The sequence below is a fragment of the Phalacrocorax aristotelis genome, chromosome 4, assembly GCF_949628215.1.
Source record: "Phalacrocorax aristotelis chromosome 4, bGulAri2.1, whole genome shotgun sequence".
In the NCBI taxonomy this organism is placed as follows: Eukaryota; Metazoa; Chordata; class Aves; order Suliformes; family Phalacrocoracidae; genus Phalacrocorax; species Phalacrocorax aristotelis.
The window spans coordinates 52,092,036-52,113,495 of record NC_134279.1 but is presented as its reverse complement, the minus strand read 5'-3'; the positions used below and the strand labels follow the sequence as shown (position 1 = coordinate 52,113,495).

The following is a 21,460-nucleotide window of genomic DNA, read 5'->3' as shown; positions in this document are numbered from 1 at the left end:
TTATTCCAACAACGTTAGTTTCAGTGAAGGCCAAGGAGGAACACAGGTTTTGAATAGTTCTCTGCTGACTATCCAAATCCCTTTCTCCATGTCTGGAGCAAAAATGCATGCGAGAAAGCAGCTAGAGACAAATGTCTCTGTTAACTGCTAGATTCTAAAACACATTGGTTTTGGTTAAAAACAGTGTTTAAATGTTAAAAATCAGCATGTAAATTATTGGGACAGAGAGAACAGTTATTTAAGTTTTAAATTAAAATTGGATCTTTATTTGGATGAATCGTTATCTTTCCTATGCAATTAAAAAAAAAACCAATACAACATACAATGCTTCAGGTAATAAATGCAATCCTAGCTAACTCTAGCAACTTATTTCTGTATATCCTTTCATAAACTGTGGATTGCAACTTCCTTTGTTGAAATTAATTCTCAATAGTAAGAGTAACTTGCAATAATATTTTCTACCCTGAATAATCAAATGAAGAGAGGAATAAAATACTACAGATTATACAACATATCTTAGAAAAGCAGCAAAATTATGCAACAGCTAGCATTTCAGGTGTTCTCTACTGAACCTTAGATTCTATTTTAAACCCACCATCATCATACACTTGCTGAAAGGCAAGACACACACCTGATTTGAGCCATCAACCTACATGTCCACTGTTCCTGATGACTGAAATTTCATAAATCATTTGACCTCACATAGAATGCCAGGGGTCAGCTTGCACGAGCAGCATGAAATCAGATGTGCCACATTGTTCAGCATCTGTTCGTAACTTCACACAAATGTTTCCCTGGAAAACATAGAGCTGTCAGCATCAGTAATTCTATGCTAATCAGTCAACCTTTACCTATGTTTTGCCTCACCAATTATTCTCCTTAGAGCTTGTTTAGCTAGCTAAACTTGGCTAATGAGCCTCAGATCAACACCTAGAAACTGTCAACTTAATTTGTATTGAAGAGATGATCTTTTCTTCTTTTGTCTCTCTATTTTCTTCCTTTTCCTTCCTTTTCTTCCCTTTAAATCTTCTCTCATTTTCAAGACTCAGCCAGCACTCTTTTTGTTCTGCCTTACTCTTAGCCTGAAACCACTTCTTACTAAAGACCTTTCTCTCTTGGTACTGTAATTTTATTATAGAGTTTAGAGACAGTTTTAAAGTAATAAATATTTCTAAAATTCATGCAGGCATCCAGCAATTGTGTTTGTTTTATGTCACCATCACATCATGAAAGATCATAATGGTTAGAGGCCAAATGCATTTCTAAATTAATATAAAATTTATAGCCTTCTTTAATTGGACAAAGTAATAAAGGAACAACTAATGAATAGCTTCTAGATATTTCAAGCACTTTTAGCATACTTAAATATTTCAAGATACATTTAAACCTATAAATCATATAAAAATGAATGTGTCATGTACTTCATGCTTCTCTGCTAACACCTACTTGCAGGCATCTATAGTAGCACTGTGAAAACTCACACCCACATAAATAACATGTTACTGGAATTGCTAAATATGCTAGAATATATCTTACAGTGACATGAAAGGTAATCATAACTGATAAGAATAGACTTGTATTTCCTCTAGGAGAGACCTTCAGAGGAAGTTGAACCAAGCGCCTATTTCAAATGAAAGATAATAAATTATAGTCAGTATAGTTCTGTGTGAATAAAATGCCAGGACCATTCCAAGAACCCAGTTTTAGCTATATTTCAGAGTACCTCTCTGTGCTAGTAAAACTTGGCATAGTCCCACATTAGACACTTTGAAAGAATAAGGAGTACAGTTATTGGTTTCGTCCTGCTTTTAGTATCTTCTTTTTCTCTTTTCTTTTCCTTTTCTATTGCTTGTTCTCTCCCACAATTTTTTTCTTGACTTTAACTTCCTTTTTTTTTCCAAAACTATATGCTAAAAAACCTTGTTCCTGTTAGTAAGGTGATTACTATCAGAAATGCTTTTTCAATTACAATGTTTATTTATTTAAAGACAGTTTGTGACTAAAGAGCATGACAAAATCCATGAAAGGAAATCAAGAATCAAGTACTTGTTGAAAACCACCAAGGTTGCTTGTTACCAAGATTCAAGTTAAGCACTTAATCATCCAAAAATCAACCTTTTAATAAACAAAAATCTTATTCTACTTCACAGAAGGGCATTATCTTTTTACTAAAACAACATGAAAGAGCAAACAAGGACATAACATACATGAGAATTAAATTGCCCCTGCCCCGATCAAAACATATTCTGTCACTACATTGTAACCAAGCCATCTTGCAATTATTCCCTCTAATACTGAAAGGAATATACTAGCTGCCAAAACCCACAGGTACTTTAATTGATTCATTGGGTCATTTATTTCCTCAGTTGTAAAATTCTAGTAAGTTATGTATTCATGTTGATTTAATTATCTAGTTTTTAAATATTCAACTGGTTTTTCCAATAGCTTCCATTTTGAAGTAATAAATCATTAATATTCACAGCTAGACAACTGCAAAGAGTGCTAAAAATCAAATTCCAATTTTCATATTCCTTGTCCAATGATTTTCTCAGAAGGCTAGAATACTTCTTTGCAGTATATCATATCTGCTAGGGCTGTCATAATTTTAATTTTGGTGGTCTAAAAAGTATGACTTGTTTTTCATTTTGAAATGTATTGCTGCCTGAGGATATTACATCTATTAGCTAAGAAACCCTTTTTATATGAAACATAAATGGCTTTTTTTATTTTATTTCAACTTTTTGATCCCATAATTCTTCTTCAATCTCATAATTTTTATCACATTAGGTTAGTCCTTTCTTCTCCCACCCATTTCTTTTTCCCTCTCCAATAGCTGCTTTTCCTGCACACATTTTTTCCTTTCATTTTGCAGCATGTAGGAACAAAAATGCATACATCAGATTCTGAAGTTTAGCTATATGAGTAGTTCCACTCACATAAAATTAGAGTACTTAAACTGTTTTATTTCCTGAAGGTTCTGTCCTCATGCTCATCACTACCATATGACTACATTCAAGTAATATGCAAAGTAATATCAGTACATGTTCTTCCTGTTGATAACCACATGCCAATGGTCATATTAATTAAGACCATGGACTGGGGAGAAATAGGAAAACTGGTAATACTTATAAAAGTGGAAAAAAAGGAAAAATAGTTAAGATTATTGTCATTACCTGAAGATTCAAGAAGCTTTTTCTGAATCGTATACTTTTAAGAATTTGATAGACCTTGGAAGGCTGCTGGCATATAAATTATACTGGCATATAAATTTTTTTTCCTTCCCAAGCAAATGAATCTAATAAATAACAGAAGAAAGTTGGAGTACTTAACATAAATATCTTTTTTGTCAAATAAAAAAAAATTACTTACTGAAAATATGCAAGCCTCTTTTGCTTTCACTTTACATTAATTTTAGATTGGAAAGTTTGTTTTGCCACTCATAGTAAGTATTTTTTACTTTCTATGTAGTTTTGGAGAATAGCCACCTCATCTCTCAGTAATATTTACACCATACCTTTAGCCTGCTCTATATTGATCAGAAGTGATTGCATTTTCATTTTTTTCGGTTGATAGCTGAATGAAAACCACCATTGTATAAAAAAATTAGAGGAGGATATTTTTTTTTCAAGTATTGGTAGTTTCAAAATGAATTATGGAAAATATTCTAGTGTTCTGTGATTGTGCTCTATTTCAAAGAGGCTAATCAACTCCAACCACATAGGCAAAGTCAATTAAAATTATCATGATATCATGTTTCTATAGATAAATCTTAAAGTATATTTAAATCCGAATGTATAGACAAGCTTCTGGAAATCCTGGCTCGTGTGTTGACTTCATCAAAATCAGAGGGCGAACAACAGATCAACATTAAAATGCAGCTAGCATAAGAGACTGTCTATCATTCACATGTGTACCTATAAGAGTTCACATATGTATGTTTCATACATGCATATGAAAACACAAAGGGCACACATGCACACACAGAAGTTACACAGCAGAATGTAACTGATACATAATGAATTCTAAAAAGATAAACATAGCTGAACCACACTGCTGCTTCTCTAATTTGCTGTAATAAACAGAAATTAAGAAACAAAACATGTAAATCGAAGTGATCTGATCTGCCCATCTAGTGGCCTCTTCCTTGTAGATTCTACAGAGGGACAGGGAGAATAAGCACAGAAATTAATCTAGGTATATGGGGGGTTTTTTAGTAATTTGAAGTGGTTTTAATCCATTTTAGTAACCTGAAAAAAATTATGTATAAAAGAACATCTATAAAATTTTGCTTGACAAATTTACACAAGTGTAACAATGTGCTGCCTGAGGTATTATCTGAAGCCAAAGACTGAAATTGTGAATCAACTCACTGATGTTTTCTAGCCAAGACAGCACATTAGAGATTTTGAAGGTTTTTTTCAGAAGTTATGTAACCAATACAAGCATAATTACATTTGTACATGCAAAGGAAAAACCTCTTCAAAATTCTAAGAAAATACCCTAAATAGATTCGTATACTGTTATTCCAATAACTTGCATTGTTCTTTTTACCATCTCTTCAGAATTTTTCTTCACCCGTTTATAAAATTATATGAAGACAGATATTGCTTGGAAATAATTTAATAAACTAAGTCACACTTCTGTGGCAGAGAGCATTAATTTAGGGATTCAAATCCAGTATTTAGTTTCACAAGATATCTCGGTTTAGTTTTGTTCTGCTGTGCTACAACACTGCTACTCAGCATAGAACATAATTTTCTTTCCTATTTATAGGAGAAAGTAAAGATCCTATATATTTTCTAACTTCATGCGGAACCAGGGATTGGGACTAAAACACCTAGTTCGTTTGCCAAAATTTGATCCTTAAGTTCTTAATTTTACTGCACATTGCAATGTACCGTAACACACAATATAAAACATTGGTTTTTCAACATAATGTATAAACTGAGAACCACATCCTCAGCACTGCTTTCATAAAAACATAAGGATGGCCATTCTGGATGAGACAAAAAGTCAACCTAGCCCAATATGTCATTTCCAACAGCAGCAAACAGAAGACACCCTAACATAAGAATAGGATATTCAAATAAAGGCAGTTTTTCGTAAATCTCTTGCCTTTCAGCAATTTTTATAGCCTTTGGTACATTTTTCTTCTATGTATTTGCCCAATCAATTCTTAAACTTCCATAACTTTTTAGCATCCACAACATGTGGTGAAGTGCTCTACAGATTAACTAAAGAGGATGCTGTCAGAGTACGATTTTTCTTTTCCTGAATTTTTCACAACTTCTCTCCAGCCAAGTGACTAACCACCATAGCATGTTCCTTGTGCAGGCTAAACATCTGCCTCTTCTCTGTAGCTGATGTTCAACCTTATTCTCCACTTTATGGACACCTTCTCTTAACTGCCTTATTTCCCTGGACTCCCCCTCGAATTAGTACCTATAATTGTTGCATTGTCACTAAATGAAAAGGAAGCTGGAAGATTTGTGTCACTCATGTACACCTTTAAAACACAGTTATTGATCTTCGCTATCCTGCCCAAGCACAGAAATGATGTGTTTGCACACTTTACTATTCCACCTCCATGAGAATCAGTACCTTCAGCATCATGCTTTGAGGCTTGAGCTTGCGCGAGTCATCACATACTGCTCTTCATCACCCTTTATAACATAGTATTTGTTTATCCTACATCTGTTATTTTCCAGAGTCCACCCAGCCTACTCTGCATATCACACACAAAAAATACTGTGAGCATTCTAATGCTCAAAAAGGAAATATTTCACATGTAACAACTCCAGAAGGGTGTTTTTACAAAAGCAACTGGCAAAAAAGCTGTGCAGGATGGTGCTTTTAAACAACATACATATCATAAGATTGACTTACAATTACTTTGGAAAACCAAGCTATTAACTGCTAACCTGAAGCCTTCACAGCATACAAAAATACTGCACAGAAGTGTGAAAAAGTTTCTAGAAATACTTCTGATCACTTTCAACAGAGTACACTACAGGTAGTCAGAGGTATTAATGCCCAGTAAACTACAAAGCTTTCAAATAAGAATTTTGGAAATTTTCTCTGTAATACAGAGAGATTACTTGATGTGCAATATTTATTTAGGGATATCCTTTCTGTGTCAATAAATGATTTGTACATCATGAGCTTATTAAAAGTTGAGCAATACTCTAATAAACAATTTCAGTTAACTAGGACACAGTATTGTAAAATATTTATATGGCTGGATTACTCAGATGGACTCCTCATATCTTCTGTCAGCAAATACCAGAAGCTTGCCAGAATACTTCAGATGAGCTTATACCTTTGAGAATCTGTGATTACACTGTATCCTATGGTATAATCTATACTTATTTTCATTTTCATTGAAGCAAAGTTTTAAGACTGTTTTAAATTCCTAAACCAGCTTCCCCTTTACAAGTTTATTCAATCAAAAACTCTTATGAGGTGTTTTGTTGTACTCTTGTTTTACATAAGTGACTCAGGTTTCACCTGGCCCTTAGGGTATCAGAAGTCATTTCATTCACACACACCATGAATCCAAAATCCATAAATATTTCCCTGCAGACTACAAATTTGTTTTAATTTGCACAGTAGTAAAACCCTTCATCTGCCATTGAATTTTATTTTCTGGAAAGTAAATGCTTTATTGACCTTCAGTGAGCTACAGGTTACAGCTTTATTAAATCTTAACATAGGAGTATAACAGTCCTTTGACAGAACAAAGCTCAGATAACAATTCATAACAGGATATTTATTTTTCCACAGTTCATATTAAGAATTAAAGATCCAAACACTCCTATTAAAAATCAGAAGTGACTTGAGAGTTTGCAGAAAGCATATTCCTCAAAACTTTCATATCTGACACAGACTCTGTGTTGCCATACTCTTTACCCTTTTTTGCTGTCCCACAGGTCCTACCACAAAGGAGTGTGACCCTTTTGTAACTATGACAAAGGGATTTCCCCAGTAGCAGCCTGTAGATCGGGGTTCTTTAGAGAAAAGGGAGACTCTTCACTTTACAGTGCTGTGGCAATGGTTTAAGTTGAGGGCAATTACAGAAAGAGCCAAACCTTACCTAATTTCTAAAAGTTTACCCACTTCATCTGTTGGACGTAGATATCAAATTTGCTTACTTACATCATTACTGTAAAAAAAAAAACAAAACCCAAACCAAACAAAAAACCTGACCAGAGATTACTTGATTACTTGGACATGGATAGTTCTCACATTCAGATCTTTCCCACAGGGTCTTCCCTGATGGACCCCAAAAGACAAAAAGAAGAGGTTGTTATAACTTATTTCTCAATAAGGAAAACAGATCTACACCTACAAAAAGATCCAATTACATTCTTTTTAAGAGACGCTACAGAATCATTCTATTTCCTCTTATTAGGATTTTCAGTATAGCCAGGAAAAAGGAAAAGATACTGCGAGGTTTTATTCTCTCTATGTTTCCACAGTATTGCTATATTTATATCCAAATGCAGTAAGAAAGGGTCAAGATGCAAGCTTGGTCTGCCCCAGTCTTTTCTTTTAGGCTTTAATACTTTCTATCTCCCGCCCCCATTGATCACTTTAACAGAACTGTTTTATGAAATGGCAGAACGGGAAACAGTTATTTTTAAACGTTATGGAGTAGCAATATAGTCTTCATAACTGAAATAATGACAACACCCACTAAAATGTATTTTCATGTAAATAATCTTTCCAAAACACATATCAGTAATATAATCTCTGAGCCCAGTGATTGAAATGGAAAACAGCAAAGCAAGGCGTATCTATCTTTCAGGTTCTTTCCATTAAAACTTCAGAAGTGCCATAAAGATGTGGTTGCTAACTCAGCCTAGATTCTAGCTTGAGTAACTCTATACCAACTTTTAATTTTAAAATTTTATGCCTCTTTTATTAATAAATTTGTTTATCTTTAAGCATTCTAATGTATCTATATTAAAAATTACACTCAAGATAATTATCATAATCAATAAAATAATTCTGAAGCTAGTTGTTAAGTCATAAAGTTATTTCAATCACTTTGCAAATCATTTATGAAATTTAAAACTGAGAACAAGATAATGCAGAACTAAGCATAAAAATCAACCCTCTCCCTTTATAATTAGCATTTTAATTATGGAAGAGGCAAAACAACATGAAACTGTCAGGAAATTAAAATGTAAACAGTTTACATCCCTCTTAAGAAAAAATAAGTTTCGGATGTGCATATACACATAAGCTTATATCAATCAGCCCTGAGAACAAATCCACAGGCAAATTTCTTTTTATTATTAACTGCCCGTAACATATATTTTTCTTTTAAATTAACTACTGTAAAAATTAACAAGGTCATTAAGTGTTATTATCATCATTTAGTAAATAAGTTAAAATGTTAAAGGATGTGTGTCTTAACATATAACATGACAAAAAGAAAAGAAAAGTGTCATTTGGATTGCGTGTTCATCCAACAAAGCTAACAGAGATTTTTGCCTCCTCTACTACTCCTATATAGCATGCCCAGACCCAGAAAGATGGCTTAGATGAGATGTATATTCCTGACCATAATGAAGGAAATGAGACAGGGCTCCATCTCTACAAAAAAAAGAAATCATAAAAGTGTGATTTGAAGACAAACAAGTATAAATTTTTTTATTTTTCTCTATCTATACATCTACCTTCATCTACCTTCAGATTAAAATATCATCTCTATTGAGCATAGAGCAGGATAGTAATTTTGGTTTTCATTCTATGAAAAGAAATCCTTTTCCTTTTTTGACTTGTGCCATCACAGTATACACACACAAAAATAAAATGACTGATTAAAAGTTGGATTAGTCAATCAAAATTCATGTATATTAATTCATACTGTATTTTTGTTGTCCTTATTTCAGTTAGGTTTTGTTGAAGTAGACAGAAATCTGATACCGTTTTGCACATCCTTGCTTTTATAAATGTGAGCTTTGAAGATAATATGAAAAGTAAACACATTAACTAGAAATTTTTGCTTGGTAAACCATTTCTTGGTATTACTCTACTGTGTAGACAGATTTCAATGGAGTCGGAGGAAAGGAAGATCATAATTAAAAACAATTCTTTGCACCACAGGAATGCACATTTCATTATTAGAGATGTTAAAATAGGTATGTGATTTTTTTTCTTTTTTTGTAAGATGCAATATATAGACTTGAAACTCTCAAGATCTTACAGGAGGCCCTGAACAATTTGTGTTACTTAACTGAATGACGCTTAAAAAAAAGATTGCACTGAGTCTCTGAGGGTTGATGCTCAAGTGAATACATTATTGGTAGGATGGACACTGATGTGACAGAAAGGGTATGCACCATGTTGCCTGCAATAATGAATCATTACACAAGCTCTGTTGGACCAGGCTTTTCTAGAAAAGGCAGCCAAATTTATATTATAATCAAGAGCTTTAGGATTGTCTCATAATGTTGACTTCTCTTTTGTGGCGGTTCCACTATTTCTACATTGCTTCTGGCAATATAATTTATATTCTGCTTTTATTTGATTTCTTGATTTTTATTCCTTGATTGTATCTAGCAGCATAGTAAAATATGACACTCAGGCATAAACAAGATACCCCGTCAGTGTTGCATCTTTTGGGTAAAGATCTTAAATTTTTTTGTCCTCGTCCCCTGTAGGCCACACAAATATGTTATTCACATCTTTTATTAAAAAAAAATATATATATATTCTTGTTGCTGTATGATTCCTGCTTAAAACACTTGATTTCATCATTTAATCCTGCCTGGGATTCCAACCACACATCTAATATCCTGACTTATAAGAAAGAGGAGGAAATACTCTGCTATATAAGATACATATCACTACATATTCTATCTTATATTCCTATTTCTTTTTTATTATAATTTATAGATGCTAGGTCTAATTTAGGCTAGATTGACACAAGTACATTCTGCTCCTGTACACAGACTTGTATTGATTTCAAGATGGAAGATTTGTACAAATAAAGCTGGATTCCAAGCACAGACTGTAGTTTTTTTATTGTACTCCGTACCCACATATATCATCCAAATAATAAAAAGGAAAGAAGAAACCATGACACATTTCATTATTCATACAGCCTGTTGCTGCCCTTAAGTAACTAAAGTTTATTCAAGTGGTTTGATATCTTTCCGATTACTGCTAATCTTACCAATTAACTTGGTCTGCTTCAGTTGCCTATTTAAGACGAACATGCTGAGGCATTAGCCTTCTTTTCATGTATGACTTTCTATTGATTATTTTCTTGTACCCTAATATACGAAATGAACTTTTTTCTCCTTTTTTTTTTCTTCCATTAAAATTTATTGCATGTCAACAACTCTCTTCAAACATCTGCTATTCAAGCTATGCAATTGGACAAATCTAAGTGTCAGAACTGGCTCACTGGATAAACCTCTAAGAATTCAAAATTATCTTTGTATAGTATTCTCTTGAAAATCTCACTTTCCACAAACACTGACGTCATGCTAGAATACACATGGAAAGGGAACATAGCTAAAAGCCAATAATGGAAATTAAGTTAATTCAATTTTCATGAAAACAAATATTTGAAAAAATTTTCTGAGATACTTGTTCCAGCCTATTTACACAGTGAATGATTAAGAATAAGCTGTCTAGTAAACATTATTCACTCAGCTAAGCCACATTATTATTATTATTAAATAGAAGGTAAACATCCACAAACCGAAAATAAATACATATATTCATTGTCATCTAACCTATCACATGAATTGCAGTTGTTGTTGCCCTCTTCTATACTTCCTATATCTACACTCAGCATTCTTTCTGAATGTTAAAACTCTTACAAGAGTTTGCACAAGTCATAGTTTAAGGCACATCAGAATCACTGCAGTGAACGGTGGAAGATGTAGCCATCCGCACTTTTTTTAAAACGTGGGGCAAGCTGCCCGTGGCATGCTGGACTGCTGACATGGGATAAAGGTACAAGTTATGAAGCTGTATCCCTTAAGCTGATTCTAAATCAGTCCTGACACTTCATGAAACAAATCTGAAGCAATGAGACAAATGAGCAATCAGTAAACTTGTACAGGCAAATACCTCTTTATGATCTCAATGCACCTCTATAAAGTAAACATTGTTTACAGGCAGTTTTTCCCTAAGCATTCAAGTTCTGGATACTACAGTACAATTTTCCAAAGCCGCTGCAAGGTCAGTTTGAAATTGCTTAAACTGTCGTATAAATAGATTTATTTTTTTCCTACAGTGAATTAAGTCACATTTTTACAAGGTTAAGTAGGGTGCAAAGTATTTATTCCCTTTTTTTGTTGGGAACTTTACTACTATTCTGACATTAAATCTGCATAACCAAACAATGGAGAAATGATTTTTATTCCATTTTTTCTTCATCAGAGATATGTAACAATAAACAGCAAAATATACACATATATTTTTCAGGAATAAAATATTTAAAATGTGCATTCAGCCACCCAGAATCAATAACATAACCTGCAATAATTTGTATTTGCTAAAAAGTGCTATTAAATAGCACTGTTTTAAAAAATACCTTCTTACTTTTTACGGATAGTCGCCTTCGCATGAGATGCCTAGTACTATAAAATAGCTAAAAAAATATGTGTAACAGTGGCTTCATTGTTCATGCGAAGTTTTGCCATGCATATATGTAACAAATAGGAGATTGCAAATTTGATTTCAGATTAGTTGCCTTTCCACTATGACATGAGAGATTTTAACCTTTTCCCTTTCATTGGAACAAGAAAAAAAAAAAAAAAAAAAGAGGATATAACTGAGATTTACAGAAATTACAGAAATTAATTAGGATTGTGCACATTATTTACTATACAGTCAAGTAAACCTACACCATACTTGCACTAACAGATTGATCTTCTCCCCCCGCCCAAGTGCTAGGAAAGGAGGTATACAATACACAAAATGAGATAAAAAGTGATTTAGAAGAAAAGTATTAGAAATACTTGAAATGAGTTCTTCATTGTACTCAGGACAGTAACTGTGTGATGCACTCAAAAGAGACTAAGAATAAATCAGTTCATTCCTACCCACTGCACTCCAAATAAAAGAGGACACAAATTTTACAAAATACCCTCCAGCTCCATAAGGTTGTGCTTTTACACAAACGTTAACAAATGGGATAAAAAGGTTCAAGTAAAATTAACCTGTAGCAAGATTCTTTTGCTGACATACTATGAGCTAGTGTTTGAATCATGCATGGAGCTGACAGGTTCATTCAAGAAGCTTAAGCTTCTGTTTTCCAATGCAGCCTAAAAAGGAGATGAGAACATAGCCGATTATATAAATAAGACTGCGTGCGTGTGTATGCATGTGCACGTGCGCACAGGTGCATGGTTTTCTAATACTAATTTTTGCTGACTGATGATTTTCTAAACATTTTTTCAAAGGAATTCTAAATCTGAGCAGAAAATATTCTTGAAGGAATACACAGCTATTTCAGAGGAATTTTCAATAAAATTTGTTATAAGCATGGCATCTAATTTTTGAAACTAAAAGATAGTAAGATAGAGGTCACGTATCTATTAAAAAGGAACATCAGAAATCAGAAGGACTAATAGCCTATGAGTAGGACACTTACCTGGGGCATGATCTATATTGGAGACTGCATGAATTTGAACCTTGGTCTCCGATATCTTGACTAAGTCTCTTAATCATTAATAATTAATGATATTGCCTGCTCTGGACTGGATCTTTCTCACTACAAAAAACAAACAAAAAGGAAACAAAAGCTTTCTTGTATTCATCCCAAAATGGGACATCAGGTTCTTGAAAACTAAAATATTGAGGGATGTAGAGAAATAGTTTACTGTCGAGGTAAGAGATAACAAGTTTTGAAAATGAGATAATTTACAGTTTAAAATAAATTATTGACAGTAAATGATTGCCATTGAAATAAAGAAAATCTGCAGATGTGACAGAACATATTTATAAAATATCCAGCAATGGCTACTATTAAATCATGATAATATTTATTTAAAGCCTAATATCAAACTGCTGCCTTTGTAAAATTAAAGTTGTCTCTTTGACAAACAACCAAAATATTTTTGAGTAGAGATAAGTACAGCTGTTACACAACTTCATAAATTTCAAATGCCAATCTGCTACAAATTGGACATGTCTCAACAAAAATTAGCTAAGAAATGGAAAAGAGCTTTTCCTTAGTTTTACTTGAAATTGTGTTAGCTGTCATGGGCAAATACTATCTTCATCGCATAGATCAGCAGAACCAACTGAACAGATAGCAGAACAAACACTGTTTTGAACATCAAAGAAAGAGATCTGGGTGGTCAAAGAATCTTAGAAACCTGACAGCTTATATCACTGTCATGCTTGTTGAGAAATGGATGACGAGTATTATAGCATAGTTTCACAAATAAATTATTTTCTTATTCTACAGTATGCCAAGACAGTTTGCTATAAGTCTAGATAAAAGCATTAAACACAGCTTCTTTAATTATGTACCACTAAAACATGAAGTATCAAATTATGACTTTAATGGACAAATTGTACTTTTAAGGGAATTCTAAATATTTTTTTCATATTGGATATTAGGATCAGAAGTGTGTCTCTGTGTGTGTGTCCATCCCAACAAGACAGAAACTTAAAAATTTCAGATTTTCTCATTCTTACACAGCAACCAAAACCCAGGAAAATATACTTGTGTTTACTAGTCCCTATAAGTAATATTAATAAAGTATTAACAGATTCAGATTTTTGGAGATCCGAGAGATTCTAACTCTAAAACTCAAACTCCTAAAGGAATATAGGGACAATCTATAAAGATGCAAACAGAAAGGAGTTAATGGTTGCATGTATCTGGGTTATTATACATGGCTGTCACATAAAAAGCAATCAGGCTTAATTGGCATGTGTATCTTCCGGCAGACATTCAACCATCTTGCAAACTGCCTGCTGTTCAAACAACATGAAGTTGGAGCTAGGCAGCCAGCAACCAGAGTAAGTTCAATTGTGAGCACGAAGCATGTGAATTCTAGCCAGAAAATTCAAGCTACTCTTTATGCTCTGCTTATGTTTGAAGATAAATTAAAGTTCAAGTTCCCCTGAGAAATAAATGTCTCAACCCACATGATAAATTGTCTCATTCCTGATCTTAAAATTTTTTTCCCATGGTACTACTGGCAAGAGGAGTTTAACATGTATCAGTTCAGAAGACTTCATGCCACGCAGCAGTCAAAACTGACTACAACGCTGCAAGTAACTACAGGAAGAGAATTGGGTGACTGCGTTCTTGAGCGGTAATGAAATAAGTCTTTTCATACATCGATTCCCAAGGGGAGGGCAGAATATGGAGACAGACAAAGCCAGATGTACAACCAAAACCAGTAAAACAATTTGGTGCTGACACTTCCTAGGGTATGTGGTTGAAACACAGGCTAACTCAGAAGAGATCCTGAGAACTAAAAGGGTTCACCTTTACATTTTTCCTACCATTACAACTTTTTCAGCTTTAGTAAACTCCAAACTTCAATGCAATGTAATAAGCAATGAACTAATGTAATATCAAGTAAATGCCAATATCAATGCCAATTATATACATATTAGAAAATTTATAAATGCACTGACAGTAAATGCCTCCCCCAGCAAGAGGGAGATTTATGTTTCTGTGCTGATTGCCCCATGTCACTTCACAGTGTCACTTGACAGCAATAAAAGGAATATTTGTAATTTCTTTTTTGAAACTGTAATTTGAAATACCAGCAGAAAACTTTCAGTCACATATTTCCATACTGGTATTTGTTTAGTGACAAAAACGTAAAGTAAATCTCTTTTACAGAGTAAGAAATCTGACAGACTGTCAATATACTTTGTTAACAGCTATGCGAAGAAAAAATTACATAAAATTATAGTTCTACTGAGGTTAGAATAACCTAAACATGATACAAAATAAATATTATATCAGAGAATAATGTTCAAGTGATTAAATCTTTAAAGAAAAAGCTAATTACCTATGATATGGATCATACAAATACATGATGACAAGAAAAATATTTTTTCCTTGCTATCCTTTAAAATTCATATCTATTACATAAGTGAAATATCTATTACATAAGTGAAATAACCAGGATGTTGTCAATACACAACATAACCATACTTTACCATGTGGTTACATCACTAAGGTATGACTTGAGTGTCCCATCCTTCTTGAAGCACCTAGTATATTAATTGTATGGACACAAAAAAGTAACTAACAGCTTTGAGCTTCATTAGGCACATATATCCTAGACTAAGTGAGAGGCAATTACATCCTGAGAGAAAGTGAAAGACATGTTTCCATGGGGGAGCCTGTGGACCATGGCAAGGCTAGTACAAGAAAAGGCAATTATAGATGTTCCAGAAAAGTCAAGTCTCCTAAGTCTGTTATTTTGATATTGACAAAAGCTACTGATTTTAGTTCTTGGCTTGATTTTTCCAAGATGTTTTGCATGTCTCCTTTGAAGATCAGGCCTAAGAAACATGAGGAAAGCTGAGATCAGTTGAGATCAGCAGTTGTTTACTTTTCAGGAAAGTATTTAATACAATTGATTAAGTCTGAAGTTCAAGCATGTGATTCAGAGATTTTGGTGGTTCCATTATGGGACCATATATCAGAGGCTGTCAAATTATTTTACCCTTACCGCTCAGGACAGAGTAGATACCCTTAATGCATGTAAGACAACAGAGAGTTTTATTCCAATGACGAGTTTAGCCTGGGGATTATTGCAGGGCTAAGTTATTGGCAGAGCATTTTCTTTAAGGTCAGATCTTCCTCTAACATAGCCCACTCCTGAATGATTACTTCCCGCATAAACACAGAATAGTATGGCGTGTTACATCTACATGCATCTCAGTGGAAATGTTTAGGGACTACTTTCACCTGTATCTTTCTAAAGAGATGATTGAACGCTGAGGTAACAGATCTCAACTAGATGTTAAAGGACAGTAACACAAAGCTACCAGAGGGGGGAAAATATTTCAAAAAACTATTACCACATCTCTGGTTCCTCCATCTAATATTCCTTCTGCTATGGAGATACTAATTACCTTTGGTTTTCTGTGTCTGATACATATTATATCAGGGCAATTATTTGTAACTTGTATTTAACTTTCAGGTTTCTTTCTTTCATTGTAAGAAGAGATTTTAAACCCAGAAGTTTCTCTACATTTCCAAGCTATGCTATTTAATTTGATAAAGGACACTTGCACAACTTGCCTGTACTATGCTTTTACACAATTGCAAATAAAACATAATTCCTTTTTAATTATTTCTTTGATGAGCTACTCAGCGTCCATCCTTAAGGAAATTTCACTTCTGTTGCCTGTCGTACTATGAGATAAATGGCCTTACAGGAGACCCTATTTCTCCTTTCTGTGTAATAAGAAGAGCATGAGATAACTAGCTCAGATTCAGAATTTGACTTTTACATGCAAGGTCAGTATGTTCAGAAAACTTTTCCAACTGAAGAATCTATAAATTGAACTCAGAAAGGCTTTCACTGTGCCAATTGGGCTGTGGCTGCAGCTATACAGTTAAAAATAGAAAGTCAAGAGCTAATACAAATTAACATTGTTGCAATTGTCAGCCAGTAATGACGAACCCATGCCCTGGCTCTTCACCACCCCTTGAAGTGGTGCAATTACTATTGTTTTTATAGAAAGCTCAACATTGCTTTATGCAAAAATAGCAAATAATGTAAGATAATGTCAAAACGTCAAAGCAGTTCTATTTCAACAATTATTATATTATGGCTAGATTCCTCTTTTGTAAAAATACTCTTTAAACAAGTTTAGCAAAAGTATTTTCCTTTTCAGAAGGTTTCTAGCTGCACTTCATATTTCCGATCACTGCCCAGATACACAAATACAATTTCATAGTTTATATCTATCTATACATATATACATGCGCATGGAAGAAATGTGCATATATTCCACAGCTATTACATTCTTAAAATACATTAAGTTTAGGTTCATAAACTAAATTATTTTACCTTCAGGCATCTTTTGCTAAGAATGGGACTCCGTCAGACTTGATACAAATTTCCCACTGGTGCTCAAATGTGCATGTGTGGACATAAGCATGAAGATTTTACTGAACTTTTTATATGACAATCTTCTAGCAATCAATTTTTGAACCCATACAGAGACTCCAATGTGAATACTAACTAGTCCAGTTAGAAGACTACCATTCCATGAAACTGCAGAAGAAAACTGGCATTCTTCATTGTATAATAAAAAAATGGATTCAAACATGAACCAAAGTAACAGTGCTTATAAAAGCAGAAGCAAATACTGACAGACGTTTTACATTCTTTCAGCTTTAAGTTATATGACATGCCTACAGCTATTACATGTAGCTTTGTAATATTCAGTAACGTGCTGTCACATCATTTAATTACTATATTTTTAACAGTCTTTTTGTAAAACAGTTGTGTGCACTTTAAGATATAAAATTTCAGGTCATAAACCACAGTTTTTTGCATATGGATTCTGTTTTCTGCAACAGTTTAACCACAGATCATTCCACAAATTTATATAAAAGTTGGAAGACAAAAAAATATCAGTCCTGGAGCAGTACATTTCGTTAAACAAAAGCATGAAATATTTTGCCACTAAAAGAATAATGGTTAATAATTTTATGTCAATGGGGATATACTACATATAAATTTGAGCAAGAATGATCTGATGGTGGTATGATCATTAAATAAAATGCTTCTTTTATTCTTTTTAAGTACAAAATCTCTTGGAAACAGTAATTTTTGCAGATTGTTCATAACAAACTGTTAAGCAGGATTTTTCATTTCTGAGGTAGTTAAGGGGTATATGATATTCCAAAATGAACAGCGTTCCCAAGCATATGCAATATTTTTTGGGGGTTTTCATATGAATGAGAATCGTTATGTTCCACTTTTGTTTTCCAAATTCCTTACTGGTATATTTGGCTAGTCTAAACGCAAATATACAAAATTAATTTTAATTCTGTTACAGAAGCATTAAAGACTAACACTAGTCAGTGGCATAACATTTTTCTGTACTTATAACAAATTCAGTATTATTAAAAATGCACATAAGCTTTGTGATTTCTGAATTGCAATAATGAAATAACTGGTTTATAACTCAAGTGCATAACATTTTAAAAAGTATTTTTGCAAAATTATTAAGCTGGTATTTGCATAATTATTTCATATGTATACATCTCTAAAGCTACTGAAGCAAAGTCTTCAACCCACTAACTAGTAAACACAACTGCTGAAACAATCCTGTTGTTTCCTGCACTAGACCCCTGCACTGACTTAGTGATTCACCATAAGCCTTTAACTTCCTAACAAAGCTTTGACATGTGAGAAAGAAAAATTTTCCAATATATCTTTTTTGGTTTTGTTTTAAAAAGAACGTATGTCCAAACTGTAAGAGTTTAACCTGGATAGTGCTATAGTAGCTCATAGTGTGCAAGGTCAAACATTGCCTAGATATGGAAGCCGTAGTTTCAAATATTTTATTTGAATATAATCTTCTGCATAGAGAAAAAAATCTGTGCTTTTTAAGCATCTTCTGAACCTATTTAAATGACCATTCTTAATTATCCTCTGGAATAATAGCAGACCATTTTAGTGAAGTCAACAGGTATGCCTAAATATGCTTCTAAATCAAACAGCAAAAGCATATGTAGATGTCCTGTTCTACAGGCACATTATGCTAAAAAAACCCAAACAAAAATCCCACAAGAAACCAAGCAAACCCCCCCCAAACTTCTAATAAACTCTTCAGTACATGAATATTAAAGTCATGCAGTTTTCAAAATATTAATCCAACATATTAATCCACTAGTGGCAACTCAGAAGTAGCAATGTATTTGCACAATATATCCAACCAGGCTATGATCTCAGATCACCTTATGCGTTACAGAATACATATAGAACAATTTTAGATATATGTTTAACGCTGAGGTTTGGGGCTGGTTTCTATTTCCAATAAACTAATGTAGAATAGAAATGTGCTATGACCCTACAAATTAGAAATATATTACTAGCTACACCAAAATATGGCTTATGAAGGTCAAAATCCAGAGGGAGAGACGACACTGATCCTGACAGAAGCGCTGTTATTTTAAACTGTGGAGTGTTCTATCTTTTATTTTGATATACAAAAACACACTACTCCACTGCCAACTAGTAATCACTCCTACCACCTTTATCCAAACAAAGCTTTGGGAGCAGCTGGGCAGATAACAGTTTCCACTGAACACAGATGTTCTTTCAGGTGCACATCTGAAATACAGACTCAGTAACACTTTGCTGCTATTAAAGATTCCAATGGAGGTTGTCTCATAAAAGCCTGTGGCTTTTGTACCAACCTACCCTCTCTTATCAACATCAAAACAGCTACTCTAAATTCTAGGTGAAACACAGTCCAAATGGTCAGGAAACTCTAAAACAATACAAAGAACAACATAAACTAAAAAAAACCACCCTAAGATGACTTAACAAATCCAGCTTCCTCCTAAGAGGACCTTATGGAACAGACGTAGTAAACTTCTACTGATTGTTATCAGCAGTGACAAAAAACCAACCAATTCTTGGGGCAGTCTCCATGATGTTTTTGGTTGGGCAAACAAAAAAATCTAGGATCCAGATATATTTTCAGCAGATACAATAAACCAAAAAATACCTGAATAGATAGGGCACAGGTCCACTCAATGCAGAATATACACAAAAGATATAAACATCTGAAGTAACACTAAGAAGGATATATGATTTTTAATCCAAAATTACAAGATTTGCATATAATATGGTAAAGGAAAGAGAACTAAAAGCTAAAAATTATTACTTCAAGAAACCGTGTACATAAAGTTCTGTGATACTTACCACTGTGAAATTCATAACCTTCAAAATCCATATTGTCATTGCTAAGTTAACAATCATGGTAACCAACAGCAGAAGGACAAAGAAGTATAAGCACCTCTTTCGCCATCCATAAATCCCTACTGGGTAAAACTGAGGATGTTCAGTCCTTGGAAGGCTGTTCTGTTGTGTTGCTAATATATACTGCTCTCGTGTCATCTGGAAAAGAAAGATGTAAGCATAAGTAAGCAAATGAGAGGTCTGGGTTTCATAGATTGTATTACATGAAGATTATCTAAGAACATATAGAAAATCAGTTTCTATGGGCACAGAAGAGATGGATTCATTCAGCATAAACCACATCAATGTTATTTTTACTAGGCATTTAGTAATAGCTTGATGATTTTCATTAATTTAAAGTAAACCTTTGGTTTGATATTTCAAATTGGATTTGCATTTCAAATTGATAGTCAAGAAACTGTAAAAATATTAATGTAATCTTTGTATGTATTTTACATTCTATTTCTGAAGGCTGTTTTACTGTCCTTTATAAGGTCATTCAGGAAAATTTGTTTTTTGAGAAAAAAAGTCATGTAACCTTTTTTGTACTGGTTTTGACTGAGATAAAGGTAATTTTTGTTTTGGCTTGCAGCCAAAACCAGTACACTCTTTCATACAAAGAGAAGAATAATCTGTTCTTTCTAGAAATGCATCTATCATAAATGAACTTATCACTCTTTTAGTATACTTAGTAAATTAAATTAATATTTTATGCCACTATACATATACCCATATTTTACACAAAAGTATGCCATTGTGTATACCATATTTTACATAAAAAGAAACACAAAAACCCTTCAAAGCTTTAATTTTGCCCTTTAGGAGATATGGATACCACCAGCATCTGATGTTTTCCTGAACCAGTTTAAGTTCTTCTAGCATACAGGCAAGCAGTAACTGTTCATAAACTACTTAAAGAAGCTACCATTAATTCCTCTTTATAGCAAAAATGTTCATGGCATTTAATAAGAAATCACATTTTTTATATCCTTAATTTTCTTTTACAGATATTCATATTCAGCTGTCACATTGCTTTTAGATTGGAAGGTATTAACTCTTCTCCATGACCTAAAAATGAGATTAAAGTAATCTCATTCTGTTTATGTAAAAGTTCTTCCTGAAACATGCCCATTAAAAAGATTGGTTTAATAGGTGGAGCAAAAAAAACCAAACCCAAAACCCAAAACAAAAAATCAGAAAGCCAGTAAACTTATAAACTAGGCAGAATGATCAGTTTTATTATTAAAAACTGCCTTTCTTTTCACTAAAAGACACTATAAAAATGCACAGAAATGGGTCAATTGATTAAATTAGAAATAAAAAACATTAAATCCATTTGACGGATCAAAGAAATGTTGATTTCATAAGATTTTTAAAATGTAAAGCTCAAAAATATTTACATAAACATCTGTATTGTTAGATATTTATCTAAATCAAAACTCTTGAGGTTTTACCACGCACTTGTTAGTGAATGATATATTAACAGCATAACGTAACTCACTGTGAATGATTACAGCCAC

The 21,460-nt window shown here is 33.3% G+C and overlaps 1 protein-coding gene across 1 annotated transcript in view; it reads right to left on the bottom strand.

Annotated features, from left to right (window-relative positions):
- The window catches only part of SGCZ (sarcoglycan zeta), a 245,039-nt gene extending 224,946 nt beyond the window's left edge, over window positions 1-20,093 (bottom strand). The window contains exons 1-2 of the mRNA XM_075091410.1: window positions 19,905-20,093; window positions 12,623-12,742 (exon numbers count right to left, since the gene is read on the bottom strand). Of these exons, the coding sequence (XP_074947511.1) occupies window positions 12,623-12,631 (9 nt within the window). The 5' untranslated portion in view covers window positions 12,632-12,742; window positions 19,905-20,093. The remainder of the gene's footprint in view (window positions 1-12,622; window positions 12,743-19,904) is intronic.
- Window positions 20,094-21,460: the final 1,367 nt, after the last annotated feature.